This window comes from Paralichthys olivaceus, chromosome 1 (genome assembly GCF_024713975.1).
Source record: "Paralichthys olivaceus isolate ysfri-2021 chromosome 1, ASM2471397v2, whole genome shotgun sequence".
NCBI classification, from domain to species: Eukaryota; Metazoa; Chordata; class Actinopteri; order Pleuronectiformes; family Paralichthyidae; genus Paralichthys; species Paralichthys olivaceus.
This window is the reverse complement of record NC_091093.1, coordinates 8,904,642-8,926,912: the sequence shown is the minus strand read 5'-3', so window position 1 is coordinate 8,926,912 and position 22,271 is coordinate 8,904,642. Positions and strand designations below refer to the sequence as shown.

Sequence of the window (22,271 nt, the reverse complement as noted above, 5' to 3'; positions counted from 1 at the left end):
AATGACACAAAATGACATCTCCAGCCACTCGTTTTACATTCAGAGGTAGTTTTACGTGTTGGTTTCTTGTTGATGGGTTTAAAGTCCTATCTTTTCCCACACACAACAACCCACTTTTTAACAGCACCAATAACAGTATCCACATAAAAATAGGTCTAGGGTAGAACTTACTGCAGCATGCAGTACAGAGGAGATCAACTAATCTCAGTGGAAACTACAAGGGGACTCACTACAACAGTCCCCTCATGAAACTGCAATTAAATTCACTAGATCTGGATTTTTATTTGGATCAGCAGCAAATTATACATTCATATATAAAATATCAGTCCCTCAATTTTTATATCAAGCTCCATGAATTATTCTCTGAGAAATCAATGAAAATATTTAAAACTCCCTTTCTCACAATGTTAAGGAAAGTGAAAGAGATTTTCCTGAATGCGCCCCCTGACCAGAATGCAATGTTCACTTACCTGACATACATCCTGGTCCACCTAGTTTTATTGTAATGTGCCCAGTTGTTCTGTGAAATCCTGCTTTTTAATCAAACAAACAAACAAACAAACGCTGACTGATACATAACCTCCTCAGTGGAGGTAATAAATGAATACCTCTCGCTACTGACCTTACAAGGAAACACTCAAATCTTTCTTTTTAAGCCTAAGGAGGCTTATATACACATATATTTCAAATTAATATATATATTATATATACTGGTAGAGACAAACTTCAATATCTCAAAGTTACTAGTTGAACAGTGAGTTCATGTTAAAGAGATAAATTATAGAAAATGGGCCGTTTCTATTTTGCAATGACTCCAACATGTCAATGTTTGTTTTGATAGCAATACTAATTATCGATTGTGTACAACAGTTCAAACCACCACTCACAGATCATTAGGATCATAAGATTTACTACCCTCTCTGCATGGTGGCCTCTCTGGTGCCATGTATTGTGTAAGGGAAACTGTTGACAGTATTTTGCTGGGAGAAATACACAAAACATGCTGCTTACCCTTCAAAATGGGCTTTATTTTGTTAACATTTACAGGAACATCACTGACATTAATTTCCCACCCGTTACATACTGTATGCCTATACTGTACAGATGCAACAGAAAAATCTAAATCCTCTGCTCCGAGACGTCTCTCACAGAAAACAAGGCTCCAGTCAGCGACGAGCTTCAGCAGTGCACAAAACAAGGTCCTCTGTCTGAATCCCTGGGACAGTGGAAACTAACAACTACATGGAAGTTGTCAGCTGGAACACAATTTATAAAAACCCTTTATTTAATTTTCTTACGCTCACAACTGAGTCCATGATTAAGTTGTGACTTTGAGCAAATGCAAGTAATGCTGATGCCAACACCTGTGGCGGATTAATCGGTTTGATCCAATTTTGTGGGATTTTTGAAAAAAAAAACAACTACTTCATATCTCATGGTATAGTTAATTTACGTATATATTCTGTAAAACTGGGATACAATGGATCAAGCTTTTCATTTTTAATTCTTTAAATACATACACATGGAGACCCAAGGTTACCAGCCTCGTGCCACTTCATTTGCCATCCTCTGTCAACGCTACACTGTTCAACGTTTCACTATTAACATTCAGTAGTTGCTATGAGACAGCGTAAACTACAAAAACTCACTTCAATATACAGTGAAAGAGGACAAGGAGTACCTGAACCTTACAGTGTCTATAACCCCTGTGTTGTTTTTTTTAAAAAGGGACAACATGAGTTCTGTAATATGATTAGAATATAATAAATAATAATATCTGAACAGAGTTCTTTAGTTATGTGGCGCATGGCTGGAAACATGTCGCATCTTCATGAAAAGGCAGCGAGTCGACATTTCACCCGCAGGAAGTCAGAGCCACCATGACAGGCAGAGAAAAGGCTTCACGAACATAAAATATAATTTAGATTTAGTCGTCAACTCAACGAGACTAAAAACACTGCATGTGAAATTCTTCACGACATACACACACACACACACACACACACATACACTCTTACTTCCAGTATTTCACCTCATTGACCCTACGAACGCATGGAGTGCTCCACCGGCTGAGCTTTACAACAGGAGCCATTGTACAAGTCTCCCTTCATGCATTTATCTGGCATCTACTCTGCATTAGCAATGCAGCCCATTCTTTACAGCTACAGAGGAGAAGCGCATTTGTATTCTGTAACACAAATCTCTGATGTCTCCCCAACAACAAATTTGCACTCGCTGCCACTTCCAGTGGGAGAGCAAAAAATAAAGAGCAAAAACCTAAATGTTTCCTATAAGTCCACTTGGGGATAGAACAAAAGTGCAGCATTGGTTGAGTACGAATATAATATAATATAATATATATGCAGTAATGACATGAGACTTTTACAATGGCTACATCTGTTTTTGCAAAACAGGTACACAGTGTGATGGAGAAATATGTAAACTGTTTTACGAAGAGCATAATGGTCTTAATGCAACTGCACAGTAGATTCTACACTGATGATTTTACTACCTGGAGAAATATATGCTACTGAGAGAGTTTACACAAGTGTTTCTGACAGTACACACAAGCTGGACGAGGGTTTGTGCGCTGATCTGCTTCCTGAACGTGGCGTCTCCCGTCTCTTACAGTGATTAAGAAAAGCAGGACTCCTATTTTCTTAAGGTAAACGAGGTCTCTTGTCTTGTTTTTGTTGCATGTTTTGTCGGCCACGACGTCGCAAACATGCCCCCCCCTCTCCTCATTCCTCCCAGAAAAGGGAGGGAATCTTCATAAAGCCTGCTTCATCATCCGCCACCAACGCTCAGCTGTGAGACACAGGGAAGCTACATAGGACTACATGAAGAACACGACATTTGAACTAATGCACAGTGCAAATAGGCTTCTCCCCCCTTTCTTGCATCTCCACAACTTCCGGAGATTGGCAGGCATTGAGGAAAGGTGGGGTGGAGAGGGTTAACTCCAGACAGCACCCCTGCTGGCAGGCAGCCTTTCTTCTTTCAGTTTATTTTTGTATTTTTTGGTCTTTCTGGGAATCTCCTGCCCTGGGGGGAAGGGGAGTTGGTGTGGCTGAGGGCCAGGAATGGAGGATTTGGGTTTTTTGGGGAAGAGGTTTCTACTTGTACAGGCTCATGGTCGGGCTCTGGTACATGCACATGTAGGCGTCACACAGCAGGCGTCGGGCCTGGCCCTGGATGCTCTTGGGGTCCAGCGCATGCAGCTCCTCTGGGGTCATCTTCAGGTAGGCCTCCACCTCTGGACAGGGAGACACCTGGGGGATGTTGAAGCCGTTCTGCCCTCCTGCAGAGACACGTGTATATACGTGTTAGAAACAATAATCATTCATTTGTAGCAGAAAAGTCTGGAGGATATTATAGTCACAACTAATTCTTGTTGTTTAGAAAACTTCATGGATCAAGTCTAATCACAGTGTGCTCGAAGATATCAGTGGTGCAAACAAATTGATTTTCAAATGATTTCAAGGATTTTTTTTCCTACCAGTTAAAGATAAAACCTTTTTGCAATAAATAAAAATAAATATAAATAAACTAGCAACTGAAGCTGAAACCATTACTGGACTGATCAATTAGTGACAAAAAATAAAAATAACATATTTACATATATTTCTTATAATTTTAAGAAAGTCATATTAAGCAAAAATGCCAAACACAGCTTGCTTCATTTTTCCAACTACTATCATCCTGTACGGGTGAGATATTCTTTTTTTAATTTACAGTATTATACAGTTTTTTTTTAAAATTAATTTGTAATCAATTTAGATTGGAGCTAATTGCAGTAGAGCAGTGTGTGTTAGAGATGCTGTTTTGTGAAATTATAAAGCCTGAGACACAGTGGAACAACTAACTGTCCGAAGTTTGATTCAAAATTCAAACTAACACTAATTTAAACCGAATGAATGATCTGTGTAATGATTATAACTAAAGGATTTCTGAAGCAACCACTGCATCACTCAGTGTAAATTATTTGACTTGTGTTGCACTCGCAAGTTCCCCTTGACAGACCCTGGATAACAACTTCATTGCAAGGATCACTTTGATGTCATAGCAAACTTAGCATCAAGAGGCAGCGACACCCACCATCACGGTCCGCCATGCTGTCAAAGAAGAGCCAGGCTGAATCTGCGCTGCCGTACTTGACGAAGGCCACGTAGTGACTGGTTTCGATGCACAGCACGGCGAACAGCTCCATCCTCTGACGGGGGAAACTGCCCTGCCGCCCCGTACCGTCTTGCAGCTCCTTGGGGACGGACAGTTTGCCGTGCCGATGGGTTTTTCTCCTCGGGTGGAGGTGAACCTAAATCAGTGAGAGAGACAGACCTTCACAAACACTCTTACACATTCACTACCGTGGCCTATTAATGGGTTCAATATGTGTTATATATACATATTTAATACAAGAGAGAATGACAGCAAACTACAGCTTGAAAGTACATTTGAGGATTCATACTACCAGATAAGTAATGTCACTTTTAATGAAATATAATTTCTGTAAATGTGACTATTTGCTAGTAAAGAAATTAATAGACCATGTGTTACAATCTACTGCTGAAGCCACTGATCTGCTACATAACTTCTGCATTGAAACAGTGCCATTCCTGTGGATTTGGCGCCCCCAAGTGGATCCTCCTTGCACACTTTCCAACTTATTTTTGTTGAACTGGTGTTGCCACAATGCCCTCTGTTGTTTACCTGTGTATTGCACTTTTCACAGAACTGTTTGATCTTGCCAGCCGTGATATCCCCGTCCTCATAACAGTCTCGACACTCGTACAAAGCCAGTCCTCCGCAGATTCGACATTCCCTCGGAGCTGGATAATAAAGACACGTAGCTTTATCATTGCTGACAAGTGTAGTTCTTCAGTTAAAAGCAGGTTTGTAAGCAAGATTTTTTTTTTTAAAAGGTTCCTTCATCTCACTGAGTTGCAGTGACAACTCAGTGAGATTTCATTACCGAACGCCACACAGCTCTGAATCACCATTGATCGCCAAAGTACACACCACGCTCGCACACACAAAAAATATATTGGCCACAACTCACTGTCTTCAAGGAGGTCTGTGATGTCTAACTCTAGTGAGGGGAAAATCTTGTTGAACATTTTGAAGTCCTTGCCAAACCGGGGCATCTGGATGATAAGGCAGGAGGGAGCCTGTGAGGGTGTGAGGGACAGAGAAAGAGAAAACATAATAAGTCATCAACAAAGCAGCAGAGAACATGTCAGCAAAGATCAGTCACACAGAAACTGAAACTTGAAGACAAGCGGCTGAGTACTTGATATCCACCACATCAAAAAAATCATGTCTTGATAAGTATAACGACAGGCATTCTTGATATTTTGATACTTAATGTCATAATAACATTGTAATATAATGAGAATAAAGTCATACTTAAGAAGAGAGTCGTAATATAATGAGAACAAAGTATGTTATGAGACTAAAGTCATAGTTTAATGAGTTTAAAGAAAAGTCATAATATTTCATGAATATTGAATAAAACAAGTTTGAGGAAATAAGCAGCAAGGAGAACCTGTACTGTTTTACTTCGTCTGGATACAAAATCTTGATAATAAAATTGTTTCTTGAGAAACTACAAACCGCCTTTGAATATCACACAGATATAAACAACAATAACCTCAGTCGACCACTACCAAACATTTCCGCCACCCCTCTAAAATTACACACGTAACAAAAATTATGACTTTATTCTCAAAAACTCAAATTTTACTTTCCTTTAAATGGCCCACACTCATAAATAAAATCCAACCCTGATTCTTTGAAATGTATTATAATCTTGGTTTAACCCTTTTTTGTTAAGTTATTTTATTGTTTTAAACATCCTTTATTGTTTTTTCTTTTTATAATTTTCTTTTTATGTAAGGCATATAGAGCTGCATTTTATATAATGACAAATGCTATACATATTGAAGTTTATTATAATTCATGACATTTAGGTGAATGAGGATGTACAATGATCACAGCTCACAGAATTTTGTTCTGATAATCAGCATTTAAACAAAATTCCCAAATTTTTTGATTAACTTAAAAAAGCCCTTAGAAAACTACAAATTTAGTTTGAGGCAAACTACTCGTCTTTCAATAACAAATAATTAACACAAGGTGGAGCCAATCCCCACAATACCACATTCTGGAGATGCTAAAAGTACATAATATTATTTTGTACAGGTAAATTTGTATCTTCAAATTAATTAAAAGGTGTGTAATTCATTTATTCTTTTCTAACCACAGCCATTCATACATGAACCATAAATTACACATTAAGTTTCAGAGTACTTCAAATTTGAATCCTCACACCATTTTGAATGGTAATAATTATCACAGATTTCAAAGCAACCTGTACCTACAGCCTTCATAGGAAATCACAGCAGAGTAAGAAACGAGGCGCTGTGGGAACCTATGAGCTGGATATGAGGACACCATCTATTACCTTAGTCCGACAAATTAAACCACAGCACCATATTATACCAAATGTTGTACTTTATTCATACTGACACTTGCATATGAAACCAAAATTAAATTCACCTCTGCAAACTTCAGGTCACTGTTGATGAAGGACCACTCAAGGAGCTGCTGGATGGTGGGAACTCCCACTTTGTCCTTCTTATCCATGAAGATCTGGTAAAAGTAACAGTCCTGGACCTTCTGTCCCGCCGACCTGGAGAGTTTGATTCACAGCTTCAGTTCTCACAGGTCAAAAATAACACACTATCAATGGACTTTATTATTAGTTATTATATCATTATAATTATTATTATTATTATTCACTTTTTCTGCTTTATGAAACACAGACCCTGAATAAACCTTTTGGTTTCTGTAAGTGTGAATGAGTAAACTTGTGTTGTTACATACAGTATGTTACAGTACATGCCACGTCCATCCATCTTTGTCAGTCTGTCACTGCTTGGGTTACTGTAGTATTACTGTGTATTACTGCTGATTAATCCAATAATTCAGTAGACGGGAATGAGACTCTCTGAGACATAAATTCTAATCATTTTGGCCAACAGAGCCTCAAACAAGACATGACGTAAAGAAGTAGTACACCACTTCTCCTTACACTTTAATTTCATCTCTAGTGTCAGTACTGCAGCAGAAGTGAAACAGGGCGCAACTGTGTGCATATAGATATTTCAGGTTAAGATGCAACCTGTTATATTTCTGTGATTAAGCAGGGATGTGTTTGGTAACTACAGCATATGTGCAGAGTCTGATAAATACTGACAGCTTCATCACACCATGTCAAACATACTGTGTGGTTTGTGTTAAAATAAATAACTGTATCATCAACTATTTCAGGAAGTTCTTTTGTTCAGCAACTAAAACATACCGAGAGAATTTAACAAACTGTTGCAATAATAGAATTCAAGATTACACTTACATTGTGCCAAAGAGGACCTTACCTTAGCTTGAGCAACGGATCCACCCTCAGTATGTGATGGAAAAGAATATTGAGGAATTCTTCAGGATCTGCAGCACAAAATGTGCTTGAATGAGAATTTAATCACTTGGAAGTAACTTTAGAATAATCATCAACATCAATGACACATTAATGAAAGACAATTTTTGCCATTCCTCTACCTTTTTCTTCAGAGGTAAACCCAGAGGCAGCTTCTACTTTCTCCAGTATCCTCCGTAGCTTCATCACTTTCGTAGCACAAACATACCCATGTCTGGAGGACAAAGACCGGGCAAGTTACGAGCTAGTACTACTAAAGTTTGTTCAAAAACCTGTGACACCTCCATGTACAATACACCACTGTGACTTACATGCGCAGGGGGTTGACTATCTCTGTGCGTAACAGCTCCTGAGTCTCTCTGTAATATTCTACATCAGTCTTTGATCGTGGCCTCAGCAGAACCGTGTCCAGTACAGAACTGAATGAAAAAAGGCTGCAGAACAGAACATACAACAGAGGCATTAAAATGAATATATATAATTTGCTCAAAATAATTCAGGGTTAAACAGTATAACTTGGCAGATCATCAGAAATTAAAAACAGATATTGTCAAAAGATTTGAATTTTAAACTGTGTAGTCAAAGGTTCACCAAAACCCTTCCGCTATTAATCAGAAATTATGACCCTACCCACCCGACCTGCAGATCAACCGCGAGTCTGTGGGTAAAACTGCAATTTGCACATCACAAACGCACATGAACGTTTACTGCCCAATGACTGATAGAGCTGCTACAGCTACGCCAGACAATTATGTAATTTGGTCCGAATGAAATGAATGGTCGTTTTAGTGTGTTGACGAAACATCCTACAAACCCTACCAAGTCTTTCTATGGGAAACACTTAAACTGAATTCTCTTTTTAATGGAACTGAAACATTTAAAACAAATCAGTCAAATCATATTCAAAGGGGTCTCCTGTCATTTGAGTAATCAAATCATCACTATGATGGAGCCAGCTCATAGCTCCGCTCAGAGTTAAAACGTTTACTAATAAGCTTCTGCCTCCGGGCAAACACAGCAACTGCGGGCAGAGGAAGCGCAGAGTCAATCAATATCACTGAAGACGATAATATAAAATGGCAAACACTGTAGCTGATACAGTATTTACTGTTAGACTTAAAGAGCACTGACCAGAAGAGAGTTGAATCCAGGTAGCAAGAGTTGTAGTGGCCCTGGATGCCTTTCTTTTTTCCCACCATGACATCCAGACCGTCGTGCTCTGTGCGGGGGGGCGTGTTCTCATGTACAACCTCACTGAGGTAACCCCCAAATGCTGCGTACACAAACATGGTACAAGTGAAAAAATAAAGCATTAAGATTGTGTCTTTAATAAACTGTGTTCCTGGTCCTGACTCACCGATGGAGTTGCACCTCTCTATGGGATTGGAGGAGTGGTGCAGGGAGGGGAAGCGGGAGTCGGGCCGGCAGCACTTGAGCTTCACAAACAGGGCTTTTTTGGGTGGGCAGGTGAAGTATCGCGTGCCTTTGAAGGTGCCGTCAGTGCAACCAGGACACTCTTCTTCCTGAAAGTGAAGGTCGAGTTCAGGTCAGCTGCTGCCTGTGTTTACAATATTAGAGCTTAAGCCTACATTTATTCTGGCTGAGGCTGCACTGATCAGGTTTCAGGTATTTTGGAACTGACTTTGTTTACAAATGTTGTCAACAATAATTGGCTTTTAGTGAGAAATATTTTAGATATTGCACTTTACACTGACCTTCCCCGATTTAATCTGTACAAAAACCAAGTGACAATGAGTTTTTGGGGGGGAAATTTAAGACAGGGATGCGTTTCCCTTGTGTCCAGTCTTGATGCTAAGCTTAACTAATTAGCTGCTGGCTTTAGCTTCATATTGACAGTCAGATATGAGAGGTAGACCTTTTTTATCAACTCATAAGACAGCAAATAAACCAAATTCCCATAAAGTGATTATAACATAGGTAGTGGAACAGTTATCCACTTATTTCTTTCTTTTCCAGCTTTTTAACCAACACAGCAGTAAGTAGCTGTAAGTATTTTGCTAACCTTGCTAGGCAGGTGGATTTATAACTAGGGAGAATCCAGCTCACCAGGCTCCAAGCTATTCCAATCTTATAAGAGAGTAACTACTGACATCTACACACAGGTCCTCGGTATTGCCACAACAATGGCGGCTCCTAAAGAGGTTAGCGTAGGTGCTGCTATAGCTTCAGTTTTTCTTTATTGAAACGAGCAAAGTACAGCACTTTTCGCGACTGGCTTTGACAAACAGGTTAGATGTTGATTGACACGATGGTTTAACCAATCAAATGCCAACAAGGGCCTTCCCTGTTCCAAACATTTTTCAACACAGCTTCCTCGATTGGGTTTTGTGTAACAAACCATCTGGTGCGTCAAGTTAACATTTAGCAAAAGAAACATTAATAAATTAATATGAATTACTGAATGACAGCTGGGATATGTGTGTTGTGTGACTCTTTAAAATGCAGAAACACTGACTGAAGTACGACAAAGCAGAACAGTTAACGTGAAGACTCAAAAGTACACCAGAGTCTCAGTAACACAACCAGATGTATTATATTGTGTGTGCAAATAATGTTTTGTAACATACTATCTCCTGAAGTATGTCTATATCTTTTGTTTTACCAGTGTTACAGACTATCTATGAATATTTTCCCCAAGCAGTGATACTGAAATCTAAATCTAACACCTAACTTTACATTGCTGAGTTGTCTCACCAGCTCCAGCCCGGCGAGAGGTTCCGGCAGGCCAGGAGGCAGACCCACCCAGCGAATGACACCACACAGAGGGGGGTTCTCCTTCACCTCTACCAGAGAGCCCACCTCCAGGCCTGGCTGACCTCGGGGGGGCGTCGGTGGTTGTGGTGAGGGAGGAGCAGCGGGCGACGTCGGCTCAGGCTGCTCTCCCATCACCGACTGGACAGAGAGGGAGAGAGGCCCATGGCTCATGCTGTCGATGGGCCCGGTCTTCCGGTTCAGGCTAAATGGCAGAGAGTGGAACTTGTTGTCACTGGACAACGAGGCAGAGGGCGGGGCTCTGGAGGGCGGGGGGGATTGGTTGAAGTCGGGGGGTGTGTCAGTAAGTGATTTGGCAGGGTCCTCCCCAACTGCAGAAGAGAAACCACAAACCAAACTTAATGTCTATATTACAGTACAGAACACACCATGTTATGTAGCCTGTTTAGAGATGTCAGTCTTTCAAGAGTTTCCTGTTTTATTGACCTCTTCTGGTTCAGTTTGTTGCAACATGTTCTGACAAAAGATCACTTTCAAATTTCTATTTTCCAGCATTAACATCTGTGGTTGGTCCAGAATAACATTTTTCCAGGTGTATTGCTCAATTGACACCTTGTGCCTACTATTTTACATAAGAGCACATTCACTAAAACTGACAAGAAACTTATTACAGCAATGTCTGGATTCATACAAAAAGAAGTCCAGACATTATTCAGATGCATACAAATAGTCATTGTTGTACAGACTGGTCTGCTGTAGAGGCAAAATGTTAACTTTAAAATGAATCAGGGTACCTGTGATAGGGTGCACTGGTATACTGTAGAGTGAATCGTGCCGTATAACTGAAGAGTACTATACTATACTGGTCCACTACAGCTGATCCATAGCTTGGAATGATGAATAGAAAGTACTGATTATTTGTGAAGGAGCAAGTTTTCACCTGCAAGTGTTAAAATACCCTTAGTGGACATGTGATCTGCTGTGCATACTCATGTTTCCATCGTATGCATTCCTGAAATATGCTTCACTATCATTTCAGCTGACACTCCGAGAGAGCGAAGAGAAGTTTTTTCAATTTATGTACAGTACTTTGTGGAACACGATTTTTTTAAACCACAGATTACCACATTTCAAACCATAACCACATGTTTGTAGAAGACGAGCATCACCATTTAACGATTCATGTTTCAGTTGGATTAATACATACAAGTTAAAGACTGGACACCACAACATCATAATAACCATAAAGACGAATAATTCAAAATAATGACAATAACCTTAAGGAACATGAAAGTGATGACACATTCACAGGATGAGTGAGCAGTCAGGCATGTATCACTGCTTATTTCTGTAGATTAAACAGTATGTGAAATTACATGCATTAGTGCTTATATACTATTGCAGGTACTGAAGTATTGTGTTTTGCTTTGGCATAAGGTCACACAACAATATAACCACAATCAAAACTGTGCTTTCTAATACTTCTTTCTTTTTATATTTTTGGGACGTTTTCACATAATCACATTTGTCCTCACTGTGACCAATGTAAACAGAGAGTTGAACATCCAGTGCTATATACATGCAAAACACACTCAGTCAAAATCTGTCTCTTAAATGCAAAATACTTACTTTTTTTTTCTTTTTTTTTTACATAGTTTATCAAAGTCTTCACAAATGACACATATTGGAGTTGACATGAAAATGAAAAAACTACACCAATGGAAATAGAAAAATTCAATGTGCAGACTGAATCTGTCAGTTCTGGCTTTTACTAATGCTTTGGCGTGCAAACAGTGTTATTTTTTTTAATGATATTGTTTAACTACATCAGCAGCCAGAACATGACAACAGCCAGTTAAGGAGTCACTTGCAGCACTGAGCACCATTGAAAGCCTTATGCAACACCAATTACTTCATGCAGGTGAATATGACACGAAAAAGGTGATGAAGGACAAGACTAGTGGAGGTTTTTATAGCAAGCTACTGCAACAAACTACTGACTCTTGTTTTTTCCTTTTTCCTCTTTTTTCCCCTGAAACCATGTTTGGGTCGAACATTTACTTAAACTTATTGAAACTTCTTTTTTTTACCAAAACCTTGTAATGGCAGATTGAAAAATATGGGAGTTTTGTCCCAGTGTGCAGTTATTACAGTGTTTAACCTACATATATTGTATATTTAGTAGGGGAACTCCCATACTCCCACCTGAATTTGTATGACTTTTTTATAATTATGAGGGTACGATTAGTATTCTATGATAAACTCTGAACATGTTTTCTGAAGCATTTTACTTTTCTAACAGATAAAATACAGTTCGACGTGTTATACCACACTGACTCTGAGATGTCGATCAATATGCTGCTATGTCTCATGGTTTCTTTAGCTCAAAGTCTATCTATTTGTCTGTATGTATTGTTTTACACACCTTGAGAGGCGAACAGCCAAACCACACAAATCTCCTGGTGCACGATGTGAGACTATAGAAGTTCAACAAGCCTGGTTGTGATAAATATAAATTTACAAAAAATAAACAAGAGGAATATTCCGGGTGTTGTTCGTCTAAGATGTACCTCTTCTGTATCCTACTGAAAACTATTTTTGTTCATGGATCAGATGAGTTGTGTTGGTGGTATTTCTTCTAGTGGTAAAGACATCTGACTACCACTGTTTCAGCACTACAGCTCTGTGCCAAAACTAAACAAGTAATGGTTTTAATTAAAGTTATATCAAATTCCTGCAAGTTTCAACAAGTTAAACACTTTGTCAAGACCATAATGAATTAAGTTTAAACCTGAGTCAAGTACGACATACATGAAGGAATAAATGTCAAATTATCTCAAAAACTACAGTCAGAGACAGTAGGTCTCCATATCCATAGTCTTTGCCACAGCCAAGTGTTTGTAAACTGTCAGCTATAAACTCCCTGTTGGTCTTGTTTTTAGTTTTATTAGAGCTTGACATAGAGACAGAAACTCTGATAAATGATCAACTTTCTGTTCTTTAAAGTTTCTGTTATTATTAGAGACCTTCACTATTGAGATTTTTTATTTCAAAGTCATGAGAAACCTTAAAAATATTAGATGCCGATGTATTTTGGAAGGTGGGAGTCAGGTTCCCTACACAACTGTACCAATCACTAAAACTATCTACACTCTGTTTTGCTATTCTTTTGGAGAACACTTCTATTCAGAGCAACCCACAGTGCTGGAGTTTATGTGTTTTAAGTTATTAAAACTATCCAGCACCAATCAACGTGAGCCTGAGCATAACAAATCAGTAGGTAGCTTGTTGTGAACAGGAGCTTGCTGGTAAGATGTTTTGACACCCATGAGTACCCAACTTTTACCTTCATCAATGTACCATGTGCTTTTGGATTTGGACTGGGCTGGGGGGTCAACAGAGCTGCCATTTAAAGTATAGTAAAATTCAGACTTGCTCCTACTGCCACACTGATGACCTAATCCTGTAAATCACACAAGTACAAATACAAAAGATACAGATAAGGAAAATGTGTATGCGGCTGCCAGTGTGTGCACGTGTGTGGGAGTATGTTATTGTGACAGTTTCCACAGCAGAACAAGTGGAGATTCAAAAATTGTAGAAAACCCAAAGAAAAACATTTTAAAACCAGCTCCAGAGAAAGAGCTGTGAGAAAAGAAAACAATCACACCTCTACATTCAAATCAAATCTCTTTGGCTGAAACATGAATTTGTTTTGCGTAACAAACAGTAGAAAAGCACATGTTCTTTATTTTGCTTGTCTGACATTGTATATTTTCTATAATTTTAAGAGTACTCTGTGAAAATATGATGGAATATTAGGGCCATATTGAAGAGAAATAAAAGAGTTTTCGAGAATAGCGTCGTAATATTACGAGAATCAAGTTGTAATTTAACAAGGAAAAAGTTTAACAAGAATAAAGAAAAATCATGTTTTAGGAAATAAGCCTGACCTTTTTGGATCCAAAATGTTGAACCAATCTCATTGTTTCTTGAGAAACTACAAAGAACCTCTTTGAAGAACACACAGATGTAACAAAGGCTCACAGTCGACCACTACCAAACATTTCCTCCTCCACAAAAGAGGCAATTTCCTCCAAGTCTGTTTGATTCTTTCTTCAGAATAGACTTAGTTTCTTGCACAACTTTTTCAAAATCCTGATACTTATGATAATGTGACGACGCGCCAAAAGATAAAGTATTTTGTCATTTGTAAAACCTAAACTAAAGTATAACATTTTAACTAAGGCAACAAGCTGATCTTCTAATATTCCCCCTTTAACAGGAAACACAGTCTAAAATTACGACTTTACTCTCAAAAATGTACAACTTTTTTTCCCTGTAATATTATGACCTGATTCTCATGATAATACATATGACACTTCAGATTCATAATTTGAACTCTTAAAAAAAACTTTTAAAAGGTAAAAAAAAAGGTTTGACGCAATATTATACAGAATGCAGAATCACAACCAGACAACTTGTTAGAATGCCCCTTTAGGAGTTATTACACCAAACTGTGTAGTGCAGTACCTTTGCTCTTTGGTTTGCTTTGGCCAGAGGACGACTTGTCACTGTTGGTGCCTCTGGGGGCAAAACTGTGCTTTGGCAGCCTTTGGTCCTGCATGGAATATTCTGTATGGCCCAGAAATACACACAGATTAGACAGACAACAATAATTTTAACACAACTTTATAAATGAAGTTTTCTTACCACAAAGAACAACTTTAACTGTCAAGAATCACACATTAAGAACCAATGAAAAACAAATAATCTCTGGGAGGTAGATTTTAAAGCAGCTCTACTTAGTGACACTATGTACAACCCATCTACAAAGTGAAAAAGGAAGGGTTTCACAGAGAGATGACAAATTTTCAAAATTGACAATAGTTAGAGAGGCGGCACCAGCACACATAAACATATCAATTCGTCAATGTGGAGAACAAAGAGCCTGAGTATCTCACTTGACTTTCAAAAACAAGTGAGCCATCAACACAAAAGGCTCTCTGTTCCCACTGTGAGCAAAACACAAACTCAGAATGCTCCGAAGGAGCTTAGTGTTGGTCAGAGAGCTGGACGGCTGAATATTTTCAGTAAACGCTGAGGGATTGATAGCACACACACGGCACAAAAGCAGGGACAAATACTAAGTGACTCACCTGGCATTACGTCACAGATGGGGACAAGACGAGTGTGTTCCAAACTGGCAAAATTACACAGCAGCTTCCCGTCAATCACACCATCCCAGTCTCCAATAGGATTGTCCTGTAAGAGTTGGAGACATGAGAACCTCAAAACCCTTTCAGATGCTCTTCATCTCTGTAAAACAACCTGGTGCAGCACGTGCTTCTTCCCCTTGTATCTTCCTGGTGGTTGATCGGGTCTGTTGTCTTATCGCTCCATCTAAAAATAATGCTTAAGCTTGATCCTCTGTATTGTGATGATCCATCAGCCCATCTCATCGTCTCCACAAAAACAACAGATCATCCACCTCAAGTCCTACCAACTAAAAACGCAATGTTTTTTCTCCACGAGCACAGCCACACTATTCCTCTTTAGTTTGAAATCCAGGATTCTTCTCCAGCGGGATAGTCTAAGAAAAGCGTGAGGCCAGTGCCACCTGCTAAAGGAGGCAGGGCGAGGCTGGACGCAGAGTGAGGCAGAGCAGTGGGCTCTCCTCAGCTGCCTGCTGGCCCTTTGCCACGCTGTTGGGTCATACAGCACTAAGTCTTTACCTCACTCCCCGCGTGACTGCCTAGCCTTTGTGTGGGTGGCTCAGATGCACTAAGTGGGCTGCTGCCGCTGCTGCTGCCGCTGCTGTTGGTGCTGCTACTAACGATCAGCAGTCAAATGCCTCAGTTATGTGTTTCAATCTCTCTATGACTACAATACCACTCCCGCCTGACAACAGTAGTCATAGATACCAGCTACTATGATCCAGAGCAACAAGACATGTTGCCTAAACTTGCTGAAAATTATCAAAATAAAGGAAAAACTAAACCACAGAAAATCTGGCATACATGCTAACTCCAATAATTTGAATCATCAAAGATGACATTCAGTATTCTGCACTGACACAAAGATATGATAAATAATGTTTTAACTACTAATTAGTGAAGGGAGAGCATCAAAGAATCTTTGTTATGTCCCCTAACTCCATCGTTAATTACTATTTAGCTGGATTTTATAGTGAGGGTGATGGAATTAAACACTAAAGAAGGGATGGGTGGGAAAGTGCTCTGTAGATTTTACAATATTGGAGCAAGTTTCCCCATTCTTTTTTCATTTCCTTTATACATTTGGGATTTAACACTTTTTTTGCAATGTCAGCCTTCTAAAGCAATGATGCTCTATGGTAGAGAGTAGATACTACTACAACAACAAAAAATGTTGTCATGCATCATGACCCTGCATATGACATACATTTCTGACTCATGGGCAAAATGATACTTTGGAAAAGGACATATGTTAAATGCCAGGGACCAACAATGAACTGGAGAAGGAACATTTGGAAAAATCAATATTTGCTTTTTGCTTCTTTTGAACATTACTTACCAGTTGTATGTACTTTGTTTAATCAATACAACAAATCACTGACTTAACTATTTCTTGGTCAGTATCAGTTGCCAGGCAAACAGTCGAAGAAGTTACTAATCCCTACCAAAATCAGTGCACCACATAACCACGACATAAAAATTAAAACTGTCGTTTTTGCATTCCAGATTTTTGTGCAGCCCAAGCAAACAATATGAAACATGATCATTAGTGAGCTCCAGATGTTACCATAAGCAAGCTGTTTCCCCATATTTTCAGGCTCTCTGCTGAGTTAGCCAGCTGCTGGTAGCAGCTTCATACTTCTCAGAGATATAAATGTGGTATTGATCTTCTTTGCTAAAACTTTCATTAAGTGCAAAACTGTTTCTATTAGGGAACAAGTCATGATGTCAGCACAGATATGACTGAGTCCAACTAAACTGTTTATTATCTTGTATTTGACCAAATACATGTTTAGTCTGCACCATGTCAGATAATTATGAAAGAGAAGCATCATGGATAACCCAGATCCCACATAGATCAAACAGATTGTTTTGACTGAGCAGAAGTTCAAGATCACTGTCATATTTAAAGTGATGATTTTATGAAACAGAAAAGCAGCACATCAAACTCGAAAAGCAGGAAACATTCTCGATCTTAAATGATGTCTGTCAATAGATTAATCCATTCACTTTACCAACAATTTTACAGTTTGTTATTGCATCTGTCAATTGTGGGAACAATAAAATGACCTACTGGATGTAGACGGAGCCTCACTTACCATGTCAACTCCTACATAGTAGCCCAGGCTCTCATTTCCTGGCAGCAGGTCATAAAAAATTATTGTGCCTCTCTCGGGTCCATCCCTGGTCTGCACCAGGACCCTGGAGTTAATCTCCAGTGGAGGGAAGTCCTGGTCCTCTTCTACTAGATTGACATGGTCCACCTCTAGCTCGCCTGTGCCATCATCATCATCCTCCCAGAGTTCAAGCTTGTCCAGGGCCACAAAAACACCGCATTCATCCTCACAGCGGAAGAGTTGACGGCCCTGGTAGGAGCCCTCCGTGAAACCTTGGCCCCTGCCCTCCTCCTGGAAGAGGGAAGTGAGGAGAGTGAAGCAGAGCAGGTGCAAAAGATGTTCAACCTATTGTCATAAAAAGGAGAGCAGGTAGCAAGGCTGCTTGCTCAGCATTTCACAGTGAATGGATGTCGACATCATGGAGCTGTGAGAGCATGTGATCGATTGCTGCAGCAGGAATACAACTTGACTTACTGTGATGATAAATACATTAAAAACTCTAGCATGTTACAAGATGTTCTCATGACCCTTACTGTTACATATTGTGCTCCTGAGCAATTTAGATAATAAAAAGTCCCTTATATGTGCTGGCATTTAGAACATAACTAAAGAACACAGTGATCTCTATTTAGAAAGAAGGCATGAAATCAGAATTTGGTCTAATGCTTATGTGCAAGCTCCAGTTTGAATGCCTGAGCTCCATCAGCCCACTCAAGACGACTACAGCCAGGCTCAGAAGAATAAAAACAACATTGTGCTGCAATAAGAAACCCTTTGTATTTTGTGACTTGCTGTATATATGGCACAGAATGAATGGCGTGACATTAAATAATCAAATGTTGAGGTTAAAGAAACACAAAAATGTAAATATTGTCATCATCTGCTTACACTTTTGTCAGTAAAACACTGCAGCCTTGTTTCCGTATTCACATTATATTTGACGCCTTTACAATGTGAAAAAGTGCAGAAACTTACTTTAAAAGATACATTTGTAGAATATCCCAATAAATATGAAGCCAAGTAACCAATACTATAATAGAGATTCCTCACTATGTATATAGTATTGTATATGTTTTATATTGAGCTCATTTTATTTAAATGTATTGTAGTTTTAAAAAGTCTCACTCACTTTATACTCTTATTGTCAAGCTAAGCTGTCCTCTTGTCTTACACTTTACATTGTGCTGTTGGAGCTTTAACTTACTTACTTCACAATTCAAAACCCTAACCCACAAAATGTATGTGATGCAAACATAGTCAAGATAAGGGATTCTCACTGTGAAACCAACAAATGTGAATATTAACATTTTCATTCTACCTCAGCAGAAAGGTTCTTGATGAACACATTTGGAAATACTTTTTCCTTCAATAAGCGGATTAGGGCATAATTACGAAAATGTTACTTGGGTCACGCAAAATCCCCTATTTTCAGAAAGCTCTCAAAAAACAAGCTGTTCGTTTTGTTTTGGACAAGACATAAAGTGTGACAGGCTAGTTATTGACGTCCAGTTTTGCAATCTCTGACTCATGCCATTCATTTAGTTTGGGTTTCACATCTGTACTTGCTGTTTTGAATCTGTGGTTATAATAGAAGTTAAAGGTAGTGTGTGGGATTTAGTTGAAAGGGATCTGTTGGAAGAAACTGATTACTCAATAATCCAAGTGATGTATTCACTAGTGTGTTATCATCTAAATTGTACTCTTTCTTTACCCTAGAATAGGCCCTTTACATTTAAATACTTTAAATACCTCTCTATGCCATGTTTTTTTTACATTGGTTCTTTACAGTAGTAATTTGTCTTTTTGAAACTTTGCTCTTAAAAACCTCTACACTGGAGTTAATATCTCTATTATGGAGAGAATTCATCATGAACAATGAACATCGTAAACACAAGATAAACATCTACTACTTGGAGAAAGACTAAAACAAAACTTCTCACCAGCAACTCGACTCCAAACCAGATTCCAGAGAGGGCCCTGTCAGGGAGCAGCGAGCCCTTGAAGCGGACCACACCAGGCAGAGGTTCATCTCCTGAGCGCAACTGGACGCGCACTTTGGAACCACAGTCAATATCACAGCAGCGTGCTAGTCGAGAGTTGTTACAGAGCAGGGCGTATCTCTCCTCACAGTTTGTAATGGGGAACAGCAGCTCAGCCAGCTTCTCGTCCAGCTCCTGCACATCCCGCTCGTCCAGGCTCAGCACCACGTTGGTCTGGTCCAGAATGCGGAGGCTTTTCTTGCCTTTGCATGGGGGCAGTGTTCGGCCCAGGCTGTTGCGCTCCTGGCATGCTTGGCCAAGACTGCCACGGGGGATCCGCAGGGTCTTCTGGGGAGGTTTCTCCACCGTACACTCCTTCACGACCATGTAGAAGCGCCAGTCCTCCCTGAAGCCCCCGCTGGGCTTCTCCTGGCTCCACAGGACAGAGCTCATGGCTGCATGCTAAGCAAGAGGTCCAACATCAAGGCAAGCTTGACCTGCGATCTGTGGTAAAAAAAATAACAAACATAACCATCTCTATAAAGCTTAATGCTAGGAGATCAATAGAGAAATGTAACCAAAATAATAAAGCAAGATTGGCTAGCTGAACATTTTTTTATGGTTATCTTTTGGAATATGAAATATATTTGAATCTGAATATAAATCAGTCAAGGCACATCCAATCCTTCAATATCAATTTATTATCTATACCGCTCATCCTCTGAGGGTCGCAGGGTTAGCTGGGGACAATCCAAGCTGACTTTACAGGCATGATACAGGCAGGAGATGTCGCCAGTGTATCCCAGGGCTAACATACAGACAGAGACAAACAACCACTCACACATGTAAACACCTACAGAAAATTTAGTCTCCAATTAACCCATATGTCTTTGGACTGAGGGAGGAAGCCAGAGTACCTGGAGAAAATGTCAAAAGTAACAACCATTCCACCCTGATTTTCCGCTGTGTTTCTTCAATCAGTTATGAGACAAAACCAACTGCCCACATAACATATAACTATATATAATATATATATATCCCTGTGTGTTTTTGTCTAGACCGCTGTAGCATTCTGTGGTGAAGCGTTAACCTAACTAAAGTAGAAGTGCAACAATAGATAGAACAAGGCACAAGTCACATTTGAAATATAGTATTACTGTAACTATAAATGCAATGCTTTTCTCGCGTAGTATTTATGTGTAAAACTGCATATCTCATATATGAGCACAGACTGAAAACAAGTACGAATATTTCTTTTGTTTAAAAGCAGACAGGAAACAGTTTCATCAATCATTAGACAGATGTCTGACAAGCCAAGACAAGACAAGGTGAAATGAGGAACTATTAACTATGACTGAACAAGATGCACGACGATGATACAATATGACATGACAGTGTTAACTGCATTACGGTGAAGAATAACGAATAATGAAAAGGGGGGCACTTCAGGTAAAATACAGAATCAATGGAATAGATCCTTATACATACTGTCATGGGAGATATTACTATTAATCTCTAGTACAGTTTGCCTGTGGCGGGTACTGTGGTTTTTTCAGTGTCTTATTTTATATTCTAAACATTGGGGATGAGCAGATGGCTGAATGTCTGTGACACACACACACACAAAGAGAGAGACAAATGGGAGACGAACGGGTTTCCCCCGATGACACCTCAGATATGATGATCAACCACCTGACAGCCAAGAACTCACACCGTCCGTCATTTGTTTCAAACATGACAACAGAAGCTGGTTAACCTGGCTGTCTAGCTATCATCAGCGCGATCATCACTCGTGGCTAACGACGAGGACGAGCAGGGCATTGAAAAGAGATCTCCACCTGACCCGGGCTAACGCTCACCTCATTAACATGATTTAGCTCGGTGTTCGAGGTGATGAACACGCTAACGTGGTTACAGTTTCATGAATTCCTCCGTCAGCATCACTGACAGCGACATCATGCCTCGTTTTCGTGAACATTTTCCCTGACAACCAGAGCAGCGGTGTGTCATCGCCGGGCAGGAGCTGTCAGTCAGAGGCCCTCTGAGAGAGGGAAGTAGCTACCGCACCGTGACATTAACACACAGCAATACACACCAATGCTCACGTGCCTCTTACCTGAGATACACCTCACTGCGGGGAGAGGCTGCAGCCGAGTGTCATTTCAAATATCCCCCGGTCAGATACAGGCCTCTGGAAACAAGCTCCCGTAAAGCCAGTTAACCTCTGATTAGCTCAATGGCTAGCTAATGCTAGCGCCCTGGCCAGCTAACTATCAGGCTGAGGTGTGCCCGGCGAGGTGGTCGACAGCGGGCAGGCTGCCAGTGGACTGCCCCCCTCCACAGGGTGCTAACAGCATGAGATAAAGCTGCTCTCCGCGGGGAATAGGTGGAATAATACCTCAGTGCACCGCTACAGCTAACAGATGTATTATTTACAGGAGACCACCGCACTAACCTGACTGCCTGACGTCATGGCACGCGCTCACAGCCATTGGTCGTGCGCTCGTATCTCGGGCGCTGATTGGCTGTTTTATACGTCTGTAGGAAGGTCCCGCTCTGTGGGGTTTTCCCATGGAAGGAAGGAGATGTAGTTCGGTTGCAGTGTGGGCAGATGAGGGCAAATAACACTGCTGCTTCTGGCTCTCTGGTATTTATCCATTGAGTTTATTTATGGATAAACTGTGAAATATCAAGCCTCAATTACATTTTTTGTTCGAAAGCATTCAAATTGCAA

General features: G+C 39.9%; 1 protein-coding gene across 4 annotated transcripts; it reads right to left on the bottom strand.

The window, feature by feature from the left end:
* Positions 1–1,007: 1,007 nt before the first annotated feature.
* On the bottom strand, positions 1,008–22,008 carry cyld (cylindromatosis (turban tumor syndrome)). 4 transcript variants are annotated; one of them, XM_020080170.2, is made up of 17 exons: positions 21,654–22,008; positions 19,499–20,041; positions 17,541–17,849; positions 15,385–15,490; positions 14,759–14,860; positions 13,572–13,688; positions 10,208–10,596; positions 8,850–9,015; positions 8,624–8,765; positions 7,804–7,926; positions 7,615–7,706; positions 7,437–7,503; positions 6,559–6,691; positions 5,060–5,168; positions 4,711–4,829; positions 4,099–4,315; positions 1,008–3,301 (listed from the first exon to the last, which is right to left on the bottom strand). In XM_020080170.2, exons 2-17 carry the CDS (start codon positions 19,988–19,990, stop codon positions 3,117–3,119), a joined length of 2,868 nt encoding a protein of 955 aa, XP_019935729.1. In that variant the 5' UTR covers positions 19,991–20,041; positions 21,654–22,008; the 3' UTR covers positions 1,008–3,116. The 4 variants fall into 4 exon arrangements, with proteins under 4 accessions (XP_019935729.1, XP_069369448.1, XP_019935731.1 ...); XM_069513347.1 differs by having other exon boundaries at positions 8,624–9,015; XM_020080172.2 differs by lacking the exon at positions 13,572–13,688.
* Positions 22,009–22,271: the final 263 nt, after the last annotated feature.